The sequence below is a fragment of the Neomonachus schauinslandi genome, chromosome 12, assembly GCF_002201575.2.
Source record: "Neomonachus schauinslandi chromosome 12, ASM220157v2, whole genome shotgun sequence".
NCBI classification, from domain to species: domain Eukaryota; kingdom Metazoa; phylum Chordata; class Mammalia; order Carnivora; family Phocidae; genus Neomonachus; species Neomonachus schauinslandi.
The window spans coordinates 90,821,377-90,843,578 of NC_058414.1; the positions used below are offsets into that span (position 1 = coordinate 90,821,377).

General features: G+C 42.4%; 1 protein-coding gene across 2 annotated transcripts in view; it reads right to left on the minus strand.

The window, feature by feature from the left end:
* Positions 1 to 22,202, minus strand: part of ATP6V0A4 (ATPase H+ transporting V0 subunit a4) — a 52,888-nt gene that overhangs the window by 12,283 nt on the left and 18,403 nt on the right. Inside the window, exons 9-15 of one of the 2 annotated variants that reach the window (XM_044920247.1) lie at positions 21,153 to 21,292; positions 19,083 to 19,240; positions 16,115 to 16,208; positions 12,013 to 12,131; positions 10,210 to 10,426; positions 8,085 to 8,221; positions 7,350 to 7,374 (exon numbers count right to left, since the gene is read on the minus strand). In XM_044920247.1, the coding sequence (XP_044776182.1) occupies positions 7,350 to 7,374; positions 8,085 to 8,221; positions 10,210 to 10,426; positions 12,013 to 12,131; positions 16,115 to 16,208; positions 19,083 to 19,240; positions 21,153 to 21,292 (890 nt within the window). The remainder of the gene's footprint in view (positions 1 to 7,349; positions 7,375 to 8,084; positions 8,222 to 10,209; positions 10,427 to 12,012; positions 12,132 to 16,114; positions 16,209 to 19,082; positions 19,241 to 21,152; positions 21,293 to 22,202) is intronic. The other variant, XM_021692893.1, reaches the window with a different exon arrangement.

Here is a 22,202-nt window from a genome sequence, read left to right on the forward strand (position 1 = left end):
TCTGGTGAACAGAGGTAAGACCTCTTCTTCATAAGGACACTACTTTCAGGAGCACAAGATGTAGCTGACTTTCCTAACACATAGAAACAGACACAGAGAATTAGACAAAAGGAGGAGACAGAAGGATATGTCCCAAATGAAACAGTACAAAATCCCAGCAAGAGAGCTAAGTGAAACAGAGATAAACAGTATGCCTGATAAAGAATTTAAAGTAATGGTCATAAAGATACTCACTGGACTTGAGAAATGAGTGGAGGACCTCAGTGAGACCCTCAGTAAAGAGATAGAAAACATAAAAAAGAACCAATCAGAGATGAAAAACTCAATCACTGAAGTTAAAAATACACTAGAGGGAATAAAGCCTAGATTAGAGGAAGTGGAAAAACAGATCAGTGACCTGGGGGACAGAGTAATGGAAAGCAATCAAAGCTGAACAAAAGAAAGAAAAAAGAATAATAAAAAATGAGAACGGATTAAGGGAACTCAACAACACTACTGAGTGTAATAATATTCACATTGCAAGCATCCCAAAAGAAGAAGAAAGAAAAGGAGGCAGAAATTTTACTTGAAGAAATAATAGCTGAAAAGTTCCTGAATGTGGAGAAGGAAACAGAAGTCCAGATCCAAAAGGCACAGAGATCCCCCAACATAATCAATCCAAGGAAGCCCACACCAAAATACATAGTAATTAAAGTGGTAGTGATAAAGAGAGAATTTTAAAAGAAGCAAGAGAAAAGAAAACAGTTGCATACAAGGGAACTCCCATAAGGCTATCAGGGGATCTTTCAGCAGAAACTTCACAGGCCAGAAGAGAGAGGCAAGACATATTCAAAGTTCTGAAAGAAAAAAACTTGCAACCAAAAATACTCTCTCCAGCAAGGCTATCATTCAGAATAGAAAGAGAGATAAAGAGCTTCCCAGACAAACAAAAGCTAAAGGAATTCACTGTCACCAAACCAGCCCTACAAGAAATGTTAAAGGGGACTTTTCAGGTGGAAATGAAAGATCATAAGCAGGAGTAAGAAAAGTAAGAAGCACAAAAGCAGTAAAATTAAAGTACATCTATAAAAATGAATCAAGGGATTCACTAAATAAAAGGATGTAAAATATGACACCACATACCTAAAATGTGAGAAGGGGAGAAGAATAAGAGTTTAGGGCTTTGAGTATGGGTTCAAACTTAAGTGACCATCAATTTAATATAGACTGCTATATGCATAAGATGTTATATATAAATGTAATGGGAACCACAAATCAAAAACTGGTAATAAATATGCAAAAAATAAAGATAAAGGAATCCAATTATATCACTTAAGAAAGCCACCAAAAAGTGAGAGAAGAAAGCAAGAGAAGAAAGGAACAGAGAAGAATTACAAAACCACAGAGCAAGGAACAAAATGGTGATAAATACATACCTATTAATAATTACTTTGGATGTAAATGGACTAAATACTCCAATCAAAAGACATAGGGTGATGGGATGGATAAAAAGTAAGACCCATCTCTATGCTGCCTACAAGAGACATATTTCAGACCTGAAGCCACATGCAGTTTGAAAGTAAAGAGATGGAAAATATTTATCATGCAAATGGAAGTGAAAAGAAAGCCAGGGTAGCAATACTTACATTAGATAAAATGGACTTTAAACAAAGACTATAACAATAAACAAAGAAGGACACTATATAATTATAAAGGGAACAATTCAACAAGAAGATATATGACAATTGTAAATAATATGCACCCAACAGAGAAGCACCCAAATATATAAAGCAGCTATTAACAAACATACAGGAAGTAATCCGTAGTAATACAATAATATTAGGGGATTTTAACACCCTATTTACATCAATGGATAGATCATCCAAACAGAAAACCAACAAGGAAACAGTGGCTTTGAATGACACATTGGACCAGATGAATCAGATATATTCAGAACATTACTTCCTAACACTGCAAAATACACATTCTTTTCAAGTGCACATGGAACATTCTCCAGAGCAGATCACATGTTAGGCCACAAAACAAATCTCAACAAATTCAAAAACACTGAAGTCATAGCATGCATCTTTTCCAACCACAATGCTGTAAACCTAGAAATCAACCACAATAAAAAGTCTGGAAAGAACACAAATACATGGAAGTTAATTAACAGCCTACTCAACAATGAATGGGTCAACAAAGAAATCAAAGAGGAAATCAAAAAACATATGGAGACAAAAGAAAATGAAAATACAATGGTCCAAAATCTTTGGGATGCAGCAAAAGCTGTTCTAAGAAGAAAATTTATAGCAATACAGGCCTATTTCAAGAAGCATGAAAAATCTCAAACAACCTAATCTTACACTTTAAGGAGCTAGAAAAAGAACAACAAATAAAACCCAAAACTAGTACAAGGAAAGAAATAATACAGTTTAGAGCAGAAATAAAACAGAAACTAAAAAAAAAAAAAAAAAAAAACAGATCGATGAAACCAGGAGCTGATTCTTTGAAAAGATCAACAAAATTGATAAGCCATTAGCTTATCAAAAGAGAGAAAGAGAGGGAGAGAACTCATAATCAGAAATGAAAGAGGAGAAATAATAACTAACACGACTGAAATACAAAGGATTATAAGAGAATATTACAACAAATTGGACAACCCAGAAGAAATGAATAAAGTCCTAGAAACCTATAACTTCCCAAAACTGAAGCAGGAAGAAATAGAAAACTTGAACAGACTGATTACCAACAAATGATGAAACTGAATAAGTAATCAAAAAACTCCCAATAAATGGAAGTCCAGAACCAGATGGCTTCACAGATGAATTCTACCAAATATTTAAAGACTTAATACCTATTCTTCTCAAACTATTCAAAAAAAAACAGAAGAGAAAGGAAAGCTTTCAAATTCATTCTATGAGGTCAGTACTATCCTGATAAAGACACCACAAAAAAAGAGAGAAAACTACACACCATTCTGTCTGATTCATGAACATAAATGCAAAAATCTTCAACAAAATACTAGCAAACTGAATCCAACAATACATTTAAAAAATCATTCACCACAATCAAGTGGGATTTACCCTAGAATGCAAGGGTTGTTCTATATTCACAAATCAATCAACATGATATATCATAGCAATAAGAAAAAGGATAAAAACCATATGATCATTTCAATGGATGCAGAAAAAAATATGACAAAGTAGAACATCCATTCATGATTAAAAAAAAAAAACCCACAACAAAGTAGGTTTAGAGAGAACATACCTCAACATAATAAAAGCTCTATATGAAAAACCCACAGTTAACATCATCCTCTATGGTGAAAAACTGACAGCTTTTCCCCCAAGATCAGGAACGAGACAAGGATGTCCACTCTCACCACTTTTTTTTTTTTTTAAGATTTTTTAAATTTATTTGACAGAGAGAGACACAGCGAGAGAGGGAACACAAGCGGGGGGAGTGGGAGAGGGAGAAGCAGGCTCCCCGCGGAGCAGGGAGCCCGATGCGGGGCTCGATCCCAGGACCCTGGGATCATGACCTGAGCCGAAGGCAGACGCTTAACGACTGAGCCACCCAGGCGCCCCCCACTCTCACCACTTTTATTCAACATAATACTGCAAGTCCTAGCCACAGCAATCAGACAACAAAAAGAAATAACAGGCATCCAAATTGGTAAGGAAGAAGTAAAACTTTCACTATTTGCAGATGATATAATACTATATATAGAAAACCTGAAAGTCTCCACCAAAAAATTGGTATAACTGATCAATGAATTCAGTAAAGTTGCAGGATACAAAATCAATGTACAGAAATCTGTTGCATTTTTTTTTAAAGATTTTATTTATTTATTTGAGAGAGAGAATGAGAGACAGAGAGCACGAGAAGGAAGAGAGTCAGAGGGAGAAGCAGACCCCCCGCTGAGCAGGGAGCCCGATATGGGACTCGATCCCGGGACTCCAGGATCATAACGTGAGCTGACGGCAGTTGCTTAACCAACTGAGCCACCCAGGCGCCCTCTGTTGCATTTCTATACACTAAAAATGAAGTAGCAGAAAGAGAAATTAAGAAAACAATCCCATTTACTATTGCACCAAAAAGAATTAAATACCTAGGAATAAACTTAACCAAGGAGGTGAAAGACCTGTATTTCTGAAAATTACAAAACACTGATGAAAGAAATTGAAGATGACACACACAAAAATGGAGATATTCCATGCTCATGGATTGGGAGAACAAATACTGTTAAAATGTCCATACTACCCAAAGCAATTTGCAGATTTAATGCAATCCCTATCAAAATACCAAGCATTTTTCACAGAGCTAGAATAAGCAATCCTAAAATTTGTATGGAACCACAAAAGACCCAAAAGATTGCCAAAGCAATCTTGAAAAAGAAGAACAAAACCGGAGATATCACAATCCCAGATTTCAGGATTTACTACAAAGCTGTAGTGATCAAAACAGTGTGGTATTGGCACAAAGAGACACATAGATCAGTGGTACAAAGCAGAGAGCCAGGAAATAAATCCACAATTATATGGTCAACTAATCTTTAACAAAGGAAGCAAGGACATGCAATGGGGAAAAAAGTCTCTTCAGCAAATGGTGTTGCGAAAACTGGGCAGCAGCGTGCAAAAGAATGAAACTAGACCACTTTCTTATACCACACACAAAAATAAAACTGAGAATGGATTAAACACCTAAATGTGAGACCTGAAACCATAAAAATCCTAGAAGAAAGCACAGGCAGTAACTTCTCTGACATCATTCATAGCAGCATTTTTCTAGATATGTCTCCTGAGGCAAGGGCAACAAAAGCAAAAATAAACTATTGGGACTGCATCAAAATAAAAAGCTTTTGCACAGCAAAGGAAGATCCCCAAATAGCCATAGCAATCTTGAAAAAGAAGAACAAAACTGGAGGTATCACAATTCCAGACTTCAAGCTCTATTACAAAGCTGTCATCATCAAGACAGTATGGTACCGGCACAAAAACAGACACATAGATCCATGGAACAGAATAGAGAGACCAGAAATAAACCCATGATTATATGGTCAATTAATCTTTGACAAAGGAAGCAAGGATATGCAATGGGGAAAAAAAACAGTCTCTTCACCAAATGGTGTTGGGAAAACTAGACAGCTACATGCAAAAGAATGAAACTAGACCACTTTCTCACACCATACACAAAAATAAACTCAGAATGGATTAAAGACCTAAATGTGGAACTGAAACCATAAAAATCCTAGAAGAGAACACAGGCAGTAAGGTCTCTGGCATCAACCATAGCAACATTTTTCTAGGCATATCTTCTAAGGCAAGGAAAACAAAAGCAAAAATAAATTACTGGGACTACATCAAAATAAAAAGGTTTTGCACAGCAAAGGAAACAATCAACAAAACTAAAAGACAACCTACTGAGTGGGAGAAGATATTTGCAAATGATATATCCGGTAAGGGGTTAGTATCCAAAGTATATAAAAACTTACACAACTCAACACCAGAAGAACAAATAATCCAATTAAAATATGGGCAGAAGACACGAATAGATATTTCTCCAAAGAAAACACACAGTTGGCTAGCAGACACATGAAAAGATGCTCAACATCACTCACCATCAGGGAAATGCAAATCAAAACCACAATGAGCTATATCCTCATACCTGACAGAATGGCTAAAATCAAAAACACAAGAAACAACAAGTGTTGGAGAGGATGTAGAGGAAAAAGAAACCTTGTGTACTATGGGTGGGAATGCAAACTGGGGCAGCCACTGTGGAAAAGAGTATGGAAGCTCCTCAAAAAAAGAGAAATAGAATTACCATATGATCCAGTAATTCCACCACTGGGTATTTACCCGAAGAATATGAAAACACTAATTTGAAAAGATATATGTACCCCTAAGCTTATTGCAGCATTACTGACAACAAATTATAGAAGCAACCTGTCCATCAACAGATGAATGAAAAAAAGAGGAGGTGATGTGCGTGTGTGTATTAAAATATTACTCAGCCATAAAAAAAGAATGAAATCTTGCCATTTTCAATGACATGGGTGATCTAGAGGATATAATGCTAAGCGAGATAAGTCCATCAGAGAAAGACAAATACCATATGACTTAACTCATGTGGAATTTAAGAAACAAAACAAATGAACAAAGAAAAAAAAAGACAAAAAAACAGACTCTTAACTACAGAAAACAAACTGGTGGTTACCAGAGGAGAGGTGAGTGGGGGGATGGGTAGAATAGGTGAAAGGGATTAAGAGTATTCTTACTGTGATGAACATCAGGTATTATACAGAATTGTTGAATCACTACATTGTATATCTGAAATTAATGTAACACTATATATGTTAACTATACTGGTATTTTAGACATAATTAAAAAATTTTAATTAAAAACAAAATAAACGAAGATATAATAAAACTGGAAACAAGCCAAATAACTATCAATATACAAATGGATAAATAAACTGTGGTATATTCATATACAGTAATACTATATAGCAATTCTACACACATGCATGTTCACACACACCTCTGGAATATGACACTGGATGAAGGAAGCCAGATCCAAAAGAGGGCGTACTGTATGATCCCCCTTACATAGCATTTAAGAATAAATGAAACTAGGGCACCTGGGTGCCCAAATAATGCCGTTATGGAATCATCTCTTGGATGGAGGTGGTAGAAATGTTTCTAACATGAAAAAGGACTACCAGGATCCTAATCGGCAGCCTAAAAGACCAACCAACAGCTATGCATTCCAAGGAGAGCCCAAGGAGACAGGCCTCCACGCAGTCTCGGGGAGCTTCTGCTACCCAGAGTCGTTTTAGGGGGTGTCATCCAAGACGGCAGACTAAGAAAACCTCCTCTGACTTCCTTCCCTATTATATAAGTCATCGTGGAGAAAAGCGAGAAATCAACCACGTTGAGATCAGCAACTATTTACACTTTTTGTGGAGCAAAGAGCAAGGCAAGCTATTATTTTAGAGTCTGGGGAGTCAGGTGAGCCAGTGGCTCACTTACGGACTTAACGGGCGTAAGCTCACTTGACTTAACCGACAGGCTGAGTTTTAGAAAAGAGTGGTATCTATGTCGGCAAACAGCTATCTGCCGCCTTCCTTTGAAACACTTGGTCACCTCTAGACAACCTTCCACCTCACCCGCCCTTTATCATCTGGGCCTCTCACCAATTAGCCAAACAATAAACAAGTATTCTTTGCTTTGTCTTTTTTTAAATTCATCTCCCACTTGAATTTATTTACCAGACAGGCTTCCTAACTAGTCAAGGCTGACCAGACACAACAGAAGAGAAGCAGGTGATGTAGGGAAAGGGCGCCACCTAGGGACGAACCTCCAGAACTGCAGTCTCATCTCCAGGTCCCTGACTCAGCCAAGTCAATATCCCACAGGTTTTAGAAAAGAACGAATTTATCTGAAAATATCTACAGCCACTTAAAACATATGTGATCTCAGCACATTCCACTTACTCTTTTGCACTGATGTAGATAGAGAGAGCAGAGACTGAAAATCTCAAGCAGCGCTCATGTGGATTTCTAGATTCTGACGTGCCCTGGGAGGTCAATCTTCCCAAATCCTATTTGATTTAGACTGATAGTAAACTCTTCTTCATTCCCTGAATAAATGCGAGGCTCAGGAGCAGTTCACACAAAAGGAGGAAATGGGCTGAAATGGGTGTTTGGCAATAGGGAAAAATCACAAATAAACGGAAGCTGGCTTATGTGTATTTCTTTACTCCTGCACTAGCACACTGTAACATAATACAGTGAAAGCTCACAACTGTAAAATCTGATAAAAACAGCCTTCAATATTCACCAACAAACTCAAACTAGAGTAAAATACTTTTACTTTCAACTAATAACACAACCATGTTCGGACTCATAAGTCATTAGCTACCAGTAGACTTGGTGCAAACACACAGATGCACACACACACCCTGAGCAAAGTTTGCAAAACATAGGATTTAAATGTGCTTGCCCTATTTAATAGAGCATTGTCCTGGAAATAAGAAGGCCCCCAAAGCCCAGCATTCTGTTGAAAGCCCAGACTTCTATGTTCAAGGAACCCACACTCTTACCCACAGTGAGTGAGTGGAAATGAATAGGCACTTACCAGGGATTTTTGATGATTGGCTCTAAGAATAAACGGCTTAATCAGAAGCATCCATGGGACAGAAATCAAAGCCATAATAACAAGGAAACTTTGGACTTCTTGCTGTGAGATCAAAATCGTAAGATCCCATCACTTCAAGGTGATCACACAGCATAACTTACATGATAAAAATTATAAATATGGATCATTTTAGTTATACTTTATTTTGAGAGATCTAAAGCATGTCAATGTATCCATTCGCCTTTACATCTTGGAGTATTCCCACTGCAGTCCAGCGGTGCCCAGCGTCGATCCAGAGTGGGCACTGGGAACTCACTATCTTATTCCTTACCCTTCGAGTATCCCCTTGCTATCCTCCCAACCCCATATGTGAACAAGAAGTGCTCACAAGGCACATAATAAGGGCCACGTCATTTATCCCTTGTCCCATGGGAATAGTTAGCCCCTGGCCCTGCATGAAAAGTGTGGCAGGCCCCATGATTTCACTGGCCACTCCCTAGTAGCCAAAACCCCTTGGGTCACTTTAAGTGACAAAGATGATCTCAATTAGCAATTGTATACTCCCGGGACTAGATAATTATCTGTGCTCTGTTGCTCTCTTTCAAAAAGAAAAAAAAAGCTTCCTCATGCTCTTGCTGTGGGTGAGTCACCCGCCGGGCTCTGGGCTAGCCATGTTGGACTCTCCCTGGCTGTCTCCCTCACAGCTCCCTCTGGGCTGAGGCAGCCATGGTCTTGATGCTTCTGCTGAAACCCAGAATTTGTCCCACCTTATCATCCTGCTACACATTTCCTTTCATGTCCTCATGCCCCCACCTCTTGTTATAAAACCCCTAGTCACCAACTTGGAGGAGTGACTCAGAGCTGCTGGGTCAAAGAACCAGGAAGCCCGGGGAGGCTTAGTCGGAGCTACTAAAAGGCATGGACACTGGGTGCTCGAGGGTGGAAAAGAAAAATGTTTCTTAGACCTTCACTTTTCTTCTACTGTTCTGGCCAAGCTCTCAGTCAATGCCAGGGGATGATTTTTATGCCAGTCGTAACAAGATTCACCCTGCTAACAGTGGGGACATCCTATCCCCTCAGTCTTCTACCCTCCTCCCCTCTGAAATGCTCAGAAGAGGGAAGGGAGCCTCAGAAACACACACCGGGCTTGCCAGTTCTAGCTTCCTGCGCTACCTCATCGCCATTTGTCCACCTTTATGCAAGGTTTTCCACCTCACGATGTACACAGCAACCAGAGATTTATATTTATCTGTTGCTCTTCTTCTTTGATATTCAAACATGGCACCACGATGGCCACGGCAGTGTTGGGAAGGGGCTGGGTTATCAACTTACATCGTCTCTTCCAGCTGCATGACCCCAAAATGAGGCTATGGAAACTTCAAACTGTGTCAGGATAATGCATCTTCATACCAGGGCACAGGGAAACCAGCCAACTCCCAATAAGGGTTTTAAATGGGGGAAAAAAGCTGGAAAAGCCATTCACTGTGCAAAGTTCAGTGCATATTCCAAACCAGGTGAGGACTTTAGTCTCTATGAAGGGAGTTAGCGCATGAAATAGTTGGTGAGTCTGAGTCCTTTGCCTAAAAGAGAAGACTTGTTTGGGAAATCCAAGTGAACTTTCATTCGAACTCTGGCCCTGAGTAAATGAACCTTCCAAATATGTTCATTTAGTGCTCATGGTCTAGGGGTTGTTCGTATACCATTCACAGAGGTATAACAAAAACATTACAACAGTAAAGTGGGCTACCTCAAAAGAGCTTTCAGAGGTATAGGTCTTCTCTGATTATTATCTTAGATCTGAATTATCTTTATTTTTCATAAAAAATGCCCCGCCACAGGGCATTTTCTCTTCTAATTTTGTTGCTCCTATAGGAGGTGAACACAGCTAGGACTCAAGCGCATGAGGCCACAAGCAGCCACAGGAGGGGCACAGCACGTCTTTGATGAGGACATCCAGGTGTCAACAACCTTGAGTGGGTGCTAAGATGGCTCAGTCTTGCAAATAACTATTCTCTGCAATGCTCAAGAGTGTGAGAGAGATGTGACGTTATCAAATGCATAAAAGAAGAAAAAAAAAACGCCATCAATACCTGATGTTTGTACAGGGGTGCATTAGAAGGGTCGTCATAGTTAAACAGAAACATGTTGATGAAGTGGATGAGGATGCTAGGGGCATGCTGGGACGCATGGACATCAAAGTGGCACCATTTGAAAATGATCATGAAAACCAAGTATCCAAAGAGACACAGGATAAAAATCATCTCAGGAATAAATTGCAGAACGATGTTGAGAGTTCTTCTGAAGTATCTGGGGGTGGGAAACACACACACGAAAGATAGAACACTGAGTGAATATCAGGAACTAATTATTCGCCCCAAAGCACAAAATATTCATTTTTCGCACACTTCATCTACTCCCTTAGCAAGCAGCAATTATGCAGGGATGGGAAAAGGAGAAAGGAAGGATTCAAGAGAACCAGGGTCTGGAAGGTGGTGTCCGAAGCAAAGGGCAGGTCTGCAGGGAGAGCTGGTGGTTTGACCTGCACACCTAGCTCATACCAACACACCCAAGGGCACAAAGATATAGAAGGGCGACCAGGAACCTTTTTCTCCTAAGACAGGGGTAGGAAAGCTAAGGCTTATGGGCCAAACTGAGCCCATTCCACAAGTTGAAAATAATTTTTACATTTCTAAATCGTTGACCAAAAAACTCAAAAGAACAATAGCTTATGATATGTGAAAATTATATGTAATTCAAATTTCAGTGTTCATTAATAAAGTTTTATTAGAATACAGATCCACTCATCCGTTGACAGATTGTCCATGGCAGCTTTTATGCCCCAACGCCAGGATTGAGTAGTTGTGACAGAGACCATCTGGCCTCCAGAGCCCAAAATATTTACTCTCTGGCTCTTTACAGAAAGAGTTTGCCAACTCCTGCTCTAAGATATAGAGAGAGTCCCACAAGGCTAAGTTGGGGGCCCCCAAGTTAAAATGTCAGAAAGGGCCCCCACTCCCTTTGCTAATTGCAAGAGTTATCTGAGGGAAAAGGGAGATCTCACGATAAAACAGCATCCCTAGATCATTGAGGCCGGCCTGAAACACAATGAAACCAATGATAGACTACTCCAGAAAATACTTTCTGGGATTATCTCTCATTTAATTCTCGTGGCCCTTCCAGGGAGGCAGTGGTACCAGGGTCACTGGTCACTAATTGTCACTAGTTGACTTGCTAACTATATCTGATTTTTCGAATAGATCTGCACTTGTATGAGCTTTCAGGTCGGGGGCACCACGGGGCTGGCTCTGGCCAACGGGAACAGAAGTGGTGTGGGTCGCTTCCGGGGGGAAGCTTGAGAGTCCATGTTTTCCACATTCCACTTTCCATGTTTTCATACATTGTTGCCTTTAGAAAAATAGGTTTGAGAAGTTTTCCGAGATGCAGCTTGATACGAGGAAAGGAAAGATAAGACATGAACAGCCCAAGTGAGAGGCTGCTGACATCAAAGGGAATTGAGAATCTGAGGGCACGTGGGCCCCAATGTACTTACGTCTTCATTTGCCCACTGGTGGGAGCTTCTCCTGGATATGGCAGTGGCCGAGGCCTTTCAGGTTGGGGGACCCAAGGTGCTATGGGCTTGCCAGTCTGTTTCTGAACCCTCAAATATTTCTGAGGTGAAAGGAACACTCCTACTTGAGTGACCCAGCTCAGGAGAAACAGAGGTCCCACTTCTGCCAAACCAGCCTGTCCTGGCTCAAGCCAAGAGACATGGCAAAGCACTCCCCGTAGGAAGAAGGAAACTCTTGCACAAAGGGGCCACACGGGCGGCTCTGTCCCTCCTCCTCAACGACAGGGTCAGACCAACAGGCAGCAAGTTAATCATGAAAACTTACATGTGATTGAAAAGGCTGAGAATAACACCGAAAACCATCTGGACAATTCCCAGGATGACCGACATCTTCATTTTGTAGGAGTTCAAGAATGTTAGTTTGTTTGAAGCTAAGTTCCAAATCTGGATGGGAAACGTGACAAGAAAGGCATGAGACCAGAGTCTAGAAGTTTTATCGGGGGCGACAGCAGGACTTCTCCTGAGGAAGTCACTGTAGGGACCACATTTTCAAATTTCGATCCCGTTCAATGCATGCATTCTAGGCTCAGGAAAGGAAAAGGAAGAAACCCCTTATCAATGTAATTCTAATGACAAATGTGTCAGAACCATCAGTGCCATCAGTAAATATCAAGTGGCCAGAAGAAAGAAAACCCTACGTGATTTTTCCTCCTCAGGGAAAAGACATTCTGAAACATTGTGGAAAGCTTTCAAACTTGCCTCAGTTCCACTTCTTAGTGGTGGAGATTTCTGGCCCATGAATGTATCCAATCCCTTCTTGATAATACCACCTTTTACTGTGATTTCTGTAGTGCTTCACATTACAAAGAATTTTCCTGGGTCCATCTCTAGAAACCAGTCTTGTAGCCAATATTTGTTAGCAATAGGGCCAGACATGGTCCCTGCCTTCTCCATGGTCCCTGTTTTAAACAGAGCTGCCAGGCTTGTCAAGGGAGGGACACATGTCCCTGCCCTCCTAACAAGACTGACACACAGAGCAAGCACTCAGAGGGGCTAGGGGGCTGGTCAGGGTCCCACTCTAGCTAATGGTCCCATGGTCTCCACTCCCACTCCTATGTAAATGGTTCAAGTCTTTGCTCTGACCTCCAACCCCTCCTCAACTTTAGACACATCCCCAAACTGCCTGCTGGATATGTGTAAGGGTTTGCTATACCGCATCTCAAAGGTAACAGACCCACAAGGGTCGTCTCATTTTCCCTCCTAAAACGACTTCCTCCTCCAAACTACTTTGCTTCTGTTAAGGGCTCAAAGCACCCCCTGCACAGAGTCTCAAGGCAAAGGTACCTTGCTCCCACCCCATGCACACATACAGGCAGGAACCATATCTCACTGATTCTCTCTTTAAAATGTCCTAAGAAGCTACGAGCTGGCCAACCACTAAGAAGGCTGCTAGGAAGGTGGGCAAAGGGTCTCCAGTAACAGGTGTCCAGACACCAGGGGCATCTTCTCTACCTCCCCCATCTGCCTGGCATTTCAACAACACCAGGCTTGTCCTCCACCCTCTGCTTTTCCCTTTGCCTGCCTGCTTGGCCAGTCCCTACAGGATCATTCAACATGGTTAGGACAGGTTTACCAGCACACTGTAGACCCAGCCAAATCTGATAAACTAAAAATTAAGTACCAGGCACTTACTAAGCTCTTTAAATGTACTATCTCATTTAATTCTAACAAAAACCCTATGATATAAATATAAATATTCCCGTTTTACACATAAGAGAATTTTATCTCTATCTCGGGGAGATAGAGTTCTTTACACAGCGAGGAAGAAATAATACCATGGCATATGGGGTATTGATCCTATTTATGTATTAGACTCTCTTCTGGATGTTTTATGCATAAAAATCATTTACTCTTCTGAGCAACGCAATGAGTTAGGGCTGTTGTCATATCTATTTTGTAGAGACACAGAGGTGTTAACTTGATCAAAACCACATAGCAAGGAAACAGAAAAGGCAAGATTTATACACAGGCTGTCTGATCCAAGAGCATATAGGCTTTTAACCATTTTGTTATGTTCATTTATTACAAAATATCTACAAACACTTTTAGAAAGACCTCTCAGCTCTGACAGCCAAATATTTTTGTGATTTGATTCGCAGAAAGATGTTGCACGCATCAATAAATGCATCTGTGAAAATTTACATTATGTTAAAAATCCAACCCTTCATTAATAGAAGTAAGTGCTGGGGCGCCTGAGTGGCTCAGTCCGTTGAGTAACCAAGTCCTGGTTTCGGCTCAGGGCATGATCTCGGGGTCATGAGATCGAACCCCAGGTCGGGCTCCACGATCAGCGGGAAGTCGGCTTGAGTTTCTCTCCCTCTGCCCCTCCCCCTGCTCACACATGCGCACTCTCTTTCTAAAATGAAAAAATAAATCTTTGGGCACCTGGGTGGCTCAGTCGGTTAAACGTCTGCCTTCAGCTGAGGTCATGATCCCAGAGGCCTGGGATCAAGTCCCAAGTCAGGTTCCCTGCTCGGCCAGGAGTCTGATTCTCCCTCTCCCTCTGCCCCTCCCCCCGACTTGTGCTCTCCGCTCTCTCTCGTGCTCTCTCTCTCTCTCTCTCAAATGAATAAATAAAATCTTTAAAAAAAGAAATCTTTAAAAAATAGGTAAGTGCTGGGCGCCTGGGTGGCTCAGTTGGTTAAGCGACTGCCTTCCGCTCAGGTCATGATCCTGGAGTCCCAGGATCGAGTCCCGCATCGGGCTCCCTGCTCGGCAGGGAGTCTGCTTCTCCCTCTGACCCTCCCCCCTCTCATGCTCTTTCTCTCTCTCAAATAAATAAATAAAATCTTTAAAAAAAAAAATAAAAAATAGGTAAGTGCTAACACAGGCACAGAAATGTTCTGTTAAAGGGGGTATCTCTGGGGAATAGAATTACCAGAATAGGAGAGAGAACTCTTTCTTTTTTTATACTATTTTGTATTATATGGATTTTTAATCTCATATATGCCTTATTTTGTAATAAAAAGACCAGAAATTTCAAAAATAATTGCTCCCAGGAAAAACGTTAATTCTTTCACCCTCCCACTTCTCTTCCACCCTCCCCTTTTTCCTTCCTCACTGGTGGGCAGGCAGACAAAACCGCCTGCACAGTAGACACTCCAGCCCAGTCGGTTCTGAGCCATGACTATACTGTCCTTTGTCTGAGGAGCAGAACTGGGCAGGCAGGATCTGCTGATAGGTCAGGGGTGGGCTGGGAAGCGAAGAGAGGACAGTAGCGGCAAAGAGATTCAAAGCAAAGGAAGGTCAACCAGACCCTAGGATCAGCCCCCTCTATACTCCTCCATTGCCCCCTGACTAATCATGAAATTCCTTGGACCACAGAAAAAGCCTTTCAGTCCACAAAAATAACAACTTGCATTTGTTTTCGGCACTTTGCAGTTTACAACGAAGCTTTCAAGGACTTCACCTCTTTTGATAAAGCTTAAATTGCAAGTGCCTCCGCGTGGCAACTATAAACAAATCCTGGGTGATGCACTCCTATCTTTCTAAGGGATGGGAGGCAGACAAGCGGTGGGAGGACCCGGAGAAACTGAAGAAGAGAGAGAGACCCATAGAGAGGAGAGTACAGTTTTAGGGCCGGTAATGTTTACTCTCGACTGTCAGCAACCAAAACTGAGGTCCCGGGATCTCTCCCACAAAAAGAGCATAGAAGAAACATTTATTGACGGCGTTTGCCAAGTTCAGGTCTAGCCCGCTCAAGCTCATTTGGGGCACAAGGCTGCCACCTGGTGGCGGTTATGTGTTGGGACATCATGTGTATATGGCTTTAAGCAAACAGGCATGGGGGGAGCCTTCTCGAAATCCCTTTATACTTAAAAGGCTACGCCAGGAAGCACCTTTGTTTTGCTTGGCTCAAATCGAACTGAGATAGCTATAACAACCACAGAAAAGTTAACTCACACCTTTTTTTTTTTAAAACTTATATCCATTCTATGTGGTAAAATAAAGCAAAAATAAGAGCAAATCCACACTTTCCTAGGAAAAGGGAGATGATACTGACTGCAAGAAAAAGCCAGAGTAGGCAACTTGATTGGGATGTTAAATAACTCCTCTAAGATGCATGCTTTCCAGGCAACCAAGGGCCTTTGAAAGAAGCAATCATTAACCATCAGGGGTATAAATTATCGGAGAAAGAGGCAGATGTTTGAGCAACTATATGGAAAATGAACCACGGGCTAGGTAAAGGGTATAGGTAGGACATTTACTTGAGTCCTGCACAGTGTCATAAAACCTCCAGAATATGTAATTCTATCTCAGCATAAATGTGTCGATTTGACAGTCTCTGGCACTTTCTCCTCCTCTACCTAGAGATCTCCTCAGCAAGACATTTTATATAATAAATATTTAACCCAAGAAGACATTACCGGATCAATCCCAAATGGGTATGGATTTCCAGAGTACACTCCCGGAATGGCTGGGTCCAGCTGTAAATATGGATTTGTTTCCATTACGTATGTGCTACAGAGGGAGAAAGGAAAAATAAGAACAAAACCAATGATCAACCAGAGGTAGAAAAATATACAATAGTGTCCGTGGTCATGAACTTGTAAGCCAATCAAAGCCTCACTGTTGGTGCAACTCATCCTTTGGCTCATTCAATCATCCCATGAATGGTTACTGTGTGCTGAGTATCGTCCCAGAGGCTGAGTCTACAGACATGACCATCCGGCCTCTGAGATGTCGAGTCTCCAAAGGGATCCTACCCGGGTGGAGTATTGTAAAGAAAAACAGTTATGCCACATCAGAAAAGAAGTCAGGCTAGGGATGAAGGAGCATAGAGGAAACAAATCTCCGCCCAAGGTCAAGCCTGGGAAACCTCCCTGGGGAGCACGTGGGCTCATCCTGGAGGAATGAAGTGGCTTTCACCCATGGACCCTAATTTCTGTGAAACTTAGCTCTCAAAAGTCCATTGAATGCCTTTAAATCAGTCTCCCAACTTTGTCCAGAAGCATGGACGTCAGTGGGTAGGAATTTCTTACTATCTCTACAAGACCATTATGGGTTTGTTTGTTTGCTTGTTTAACAGAGCACACATCTATAGAGGGGCCAAGAAGGAGTAGTGAAATGATGAGGAACAGAGTTCTGGCAACTTTGGCCAGCTACCTAGGAATATACTCCCTCCCTCCTACAGCTGAGGCACTGGAGAGTGTTGGGTAGCAGCCAGGGAGTCAGGGAGCCTGATCATGCTGATCAGGTCCTCCAGACGCAGCGGAAACAACTGGCCCTGACTGGCCATCTCAGACACAGACACCCCCCTGCTAATGGCATGCCTCACAGCAAATGGTTGCACTGAATTCACAGAGATTTGTTGCGTGTGGACAAAGAAGAAAGCAACCCCCGATGGGAGTGAGCTGGCCGCCACAGTGAAGTCATGGTATCTGCTGTTGAACGTAAACAAGTTCACAGAACACCAACACCAGACAAAGCCACCCTGTGACCGTGCTGGACCCAGACACAAACAAGACCGATCCACAGTCATATGTGATATCAAAATATGGACATACCAAAGCAAGGACAATGCCCAAACCACAGAAATGACCAAATGTTGCCCTCATCCTCTGGGGAGCCAGACACTGTAAGCCCTTTCCCATGTCCTCTTGCTGAGACGCTCAAGCTCCCCACTGGCTCACCACATTCCCTGAGTCAATAACCTCAGTTTTGGGGGACGACAGGCAGGCTTCTGGTGGTCTTGGGCTGACGAGCATTGTGACAGTGTCCCTAGTCAATTGTCAGGGAAAGCAAGCCCCAAGACCTGGCTTGTGACTCGTGACCAAAATCAGCTTGCTGTGTCCTCTGCCACTCTGATGGATGACGGTAATTTTCGTTTGTCTCAGTTAATGAGGTCCCACTTCATATAATCAATGCCTGGGCACGTGACTGAGCATCCCTCAGACTGGGCTTGGCCTCCAAGAGCCTTGAATTGAGCCAGCGGTCATTCACATGTGCATGAAAGAACATTCCAGCCCACATTTGCAGTCATTCACATGTGCATGAAAGAACATCCCAGCCCACACTTGCAGAATGGGAAAAAGCCAGTTGACTCGGACCTCTCCCAATCGCACTCCTGGGCAAATTAGATTTCATCTTGGTGGTTGGTGAAATGATGCTGAGTTAACATGTTTCCCAGTCCACCATTATACTTACGAGTTTAAATCTAAAGAGCATATCTAAGTAATTTGCCTTTAAATTTATGAAAGCTTTGTTCTCCTAGGCATCTCTTCAGGGCACTAATTGTAAAGCAAAAACAAAAACAAAAACCCTTGTCAATATAGCCATCTGTAATTCTGGAAAATGTTTTATTCTTCATTTTAATTCATTAATTAATTTTATTGCTTGTTTAACATTCCTGTCCTCTACCTCAAGGAACTTGGACCCAGCAGAGAAACCGAAAAGATGCACTGAACCTCCACAACAGTCACCCGCACTCTTACCGTCCGTCCAAGCTGTGGTTGGTGGGCATCGAGAGAGCTCCCAGGTCCCTCTCTTCTGCAGCCATGTCCTCACCAGCTACCCCCCCCCCACATGCATGCCGCCCTACCTGCCTTCCTCACTGCATCGCCCACCAGACACAGGGAACCACTGTTGCAAAACTAGCCATCCCCTCCTTTGTGTTCGACGTTGAATCAAGCTGCTCTGAAACCGTCAAAGAAAATGCCCTTCAGATGAGTCTGGGACCTTGAACACAGGGAATCGAGCATTTATATATAGTTCAACACCCACATCAGCCTTCTCTCCTCAGCCCCTGGATGCCTAATTTCACTGTTTCCAGTTCCCTGACAGAACAACGCATGCTTCAAAGGCCTCCTTCTCCTCCAGGGAACTTGGCTTCTGTGACTGATACCAAGATGATATCCATTTATACAAACTGATACCCGTTGATATCTGCTCCACAGTTTGCTTTCGCAGTAGCGCTATGCACTCCGTGATATATACTTAATTGAAATTTTTTTTTTAAGATTTTATTTATTTGAGAGAGAGAGAATGAGAGAGAGAGAACGCATGAGAGGGGGGAGGGTCAGAGGACGAAGCAGACTTCCTGCCGAGCAGGGAGCCCGATGTGGGACTCGATCCCCAGACTCCAGGATCATGACCTGAGCCGAAGGCAGTCGCTTAACCAACTGAGCCACCCAGGCGCCCCTTAATTGAAATTTTAAAACAATTTCCATGCATTACAGTTACTAGTCCAGTTACTGAGGGACTGGTTTGAGGTCTGTCACTCAGGAGATAAAACGGAATTCTTTGTTGAATCTGTGGGCACACCTCTGAGCAGACTTCCTGGCCATGAAATCCGCCACTGAGGCCCCCCGGACCCATGTCTGTCTGTAAACTTACTTCCACGTGCCATTTCTGAACATGGGTCTGACACTCCAAGAAGAGCCGAAGATGTTGAAAGACTTGGAGAAGCAGTCGTTGTAAATCAAGCCCGTGTAGATGGAAAAGATGCCCATGAGGAGAATCAGATAGCGTCCATGGAAGAAGGTGTTCCAGATCTGGCCTCAGGAAGACAGAGAGGAGGACGGTCAGTGGGCTCAGCACCAGACCCTGGAGTGGCAAGTGTGTTATGGGATGTCTCCAGCACCACTGGAATAGCCCCAGCAAGGCACACAGGCCTTATAGAGAGGCCACGGGACGAGGCAACATCAAAGTGATCCAAAGAGGGCGCCTGGGTGGCTCAGTTGGTTAAGCGACTGACTTCGGCTCAGGTCGTGATTCTGGAGTCCTAGGATCGAGTCCCGCATCAGGCTCCCTGCTCGGCGGGGAGTCTGCTTCTCCCTCTGACCCTCCTCCCTCTTATGCTCTCTGTCTCTCATTCTCTCTGTCTCAAATAAATAAATAAAATCTTAAAAAAAAAAAAAAGTGATCCAAATAGAGCACACACACATTATTTTCCTGAGCTTATATCCATGTATCAGAAGAGTCCTAGACCAGAAATTGTTACTATGGAAGCAAAACCATGTAAGCCCCATATTCTTGAAGTGATCATTGGTTAGAAAACATCACTGTACCAGAAGCTGAGGCCTCACGTGTCAGGGAGGGGACGTGACAGTGGGCAGGGGTTGTCTCAAGTGCTTCTAGAAGACAAGCGCGGAGCTGGATCACACGGTGGCTCAATTGCAATTTCATTGCAAGTCAAATCTACACTCATTTTGGGTCTTGTCATTATAAAATCGAGTCTCTGTCTAAGCACATCCACTAAGAAGAGTCAAGTGCTTCTATAATACTGAATGACGTGTGTCGATCACTCTCAGACCTGCTCAAGTGTAGCTTTGAGACTTGGAATATTTATTATAGGCAACTACAGCTTTTAAGTGGCTGGTCATGCAAAACTATATTGGCCAGGAGTAGATTTTCCCACTAACTTTGCTGATGATTAACCCACTGTGACATCACTGAACTAGCTCTAGTTAAGACAACTTGTAATAAAAGTTTGCAGATATTCTTAAAATGCAGAACACAGTGAAAGGCACATTTCCGGCTTATAAAATGTATTACAATGAACATAAAGTGACCCTAACTAATTAACTTTGAAACACTGCAGACTCTCGAGTTGTCTCAACCTTCACAACACCGAGAAGGCACTTCACAGAAGGTGTGGACACTTCAAGTGTCAAAGTGAAGACACAATATTCAGGGTTTCCTGGTGTTTCATAAGAACACTGGTCATGGGCTGATTGTGGGAGAAGGGCTCTGCCATGAAAAAATATTTGTGATTTTTTTTTTCTTAGAGAGAGAGAGCGCATGCGCGCTGGGGAGGGGAAGAAGGAGAGGGAGAGAGAGAATCCCAAGCAGACTCCCCGCTGAGCACAGAGCCCAATGTGGGGTTGATTCCAGGCCCCTGAGATCATGGCCTGAACTGAAACCAAGAGTCAGACGCCCAACCAGCTGTGCCACCCAGGTGCCCTGGAAAAAATATTTGTGATATTTTAAGTGGAAAAAAAAGAAGGCCACAAATTAAAATGCACTATCTGATTGCAGTTTTTTAAAAATTGTTTATTTGTGTATAAGCACAGAAAAAAATGGAAAGATACATAAAAACATAAGTTGTGATTTTCCTCTAGGAAGTTAAATTGTATTTTCCCCATTTTTAAAATAAACATATATTGTCTTTAAACCAAAGGGGGAAAAAAATCAATATTAGGGGAAAAAAACTTAAAAATAAGATCAATGCTTTGTCAAGCCATGTACAAAAAAACCAAAAAATGCTGAAAGGAACCGCACCGCATCAGCCAAAGCATCAAGCTTTGGGCAGGAATTTCTGTGTTGAATTTTGGCCCTTTTTTACTCTCTATCTTTTGCTTTTCATAAAACAGGTTATTTCTATGGTGAAAACAACATACACATTTTTCATATTCTACCTCACAACCTCAAGGAAATGAGGCAAGGTATCTGACGGACACCCACCTCATTGTTCGTCTTCTGGGAGAGCAAGCATCTCTCATTAAGGACCATCCAAAGTGCTGCCAGTAGCATCACGACTCCATGACCACAGTCTCCAAACATCACAGCAAACAGGAAGGGGAAAGTGATGATGGTGTAGGGAGCTGCAGAGATGAGACCCCCAAGCGCCTGAGTCCTTCCCACAGCCACTGGGTCCCCATCAAAGATCTGTCGATCACGTTCCATGCCCCACAAGCTGGTTCCCTTGCATCTTCCTAATTCTCTCTTCCCTCCCCATCCCCAACCCCAACACATGCTTAGCTCCCACACACATCAGCTTATCAATAAGTAAGCATTATTATTCCCCATTCACAAATGAGCTGAGTTTTGAAGCAGTTAAGTGACTTGCCCAAGATCACAAAATTTAATGGGTTTTAAAACCACTTTTCTGGGGTGGGGCGCCTGGGTGGCTCAGTTGGTTAAGCGTCCAACTCTTGATTTCAGCTCAGGTCACGATCTCAGGATGGTGAGATCAAGCCTGGAGTCCAGCTGGGCATGGAGCCTGCTTAAGATTCTTTCTCTCCCTCTGCCCCTCCTCCCCACTCTAAAAAAATAAGTAACAAGAAAACCAGTTTTCTATCTCTGAGTGTTTTGTATACTCTTCCACTACCATTTTTTGTCTGTTTCTCCAGCATTCACATGCACCAGGCACCTCCAGCCGTTACTCACAGGACACCCAACCTATGGTGCCCCTGCATTACAGGTCACAAGATTAGGACGCAGGCTGGAGAAGAGCACTGTGGACGACATGGCTGAAGGGCAGCTGGTCTACCCCTTTGTTTTTACAAACCAGGCAACCACATCACACAGCTTATGGCACTAAGAATCCAGTCTTCTGACTCCAAGCCATCTCACCCACAAAACAGCTACGGCTCTACGAAGATGTTGAGAGATGACCCTCACTGAATTGGTAAGGGAAAAAGAACTGAATTTCACTACCTAGTAACTATGGTTTAAGACAGAACAGGTGAAATCTTGACAAAGAACAGATCTTTCGGAAGAATGAAGGGGGGG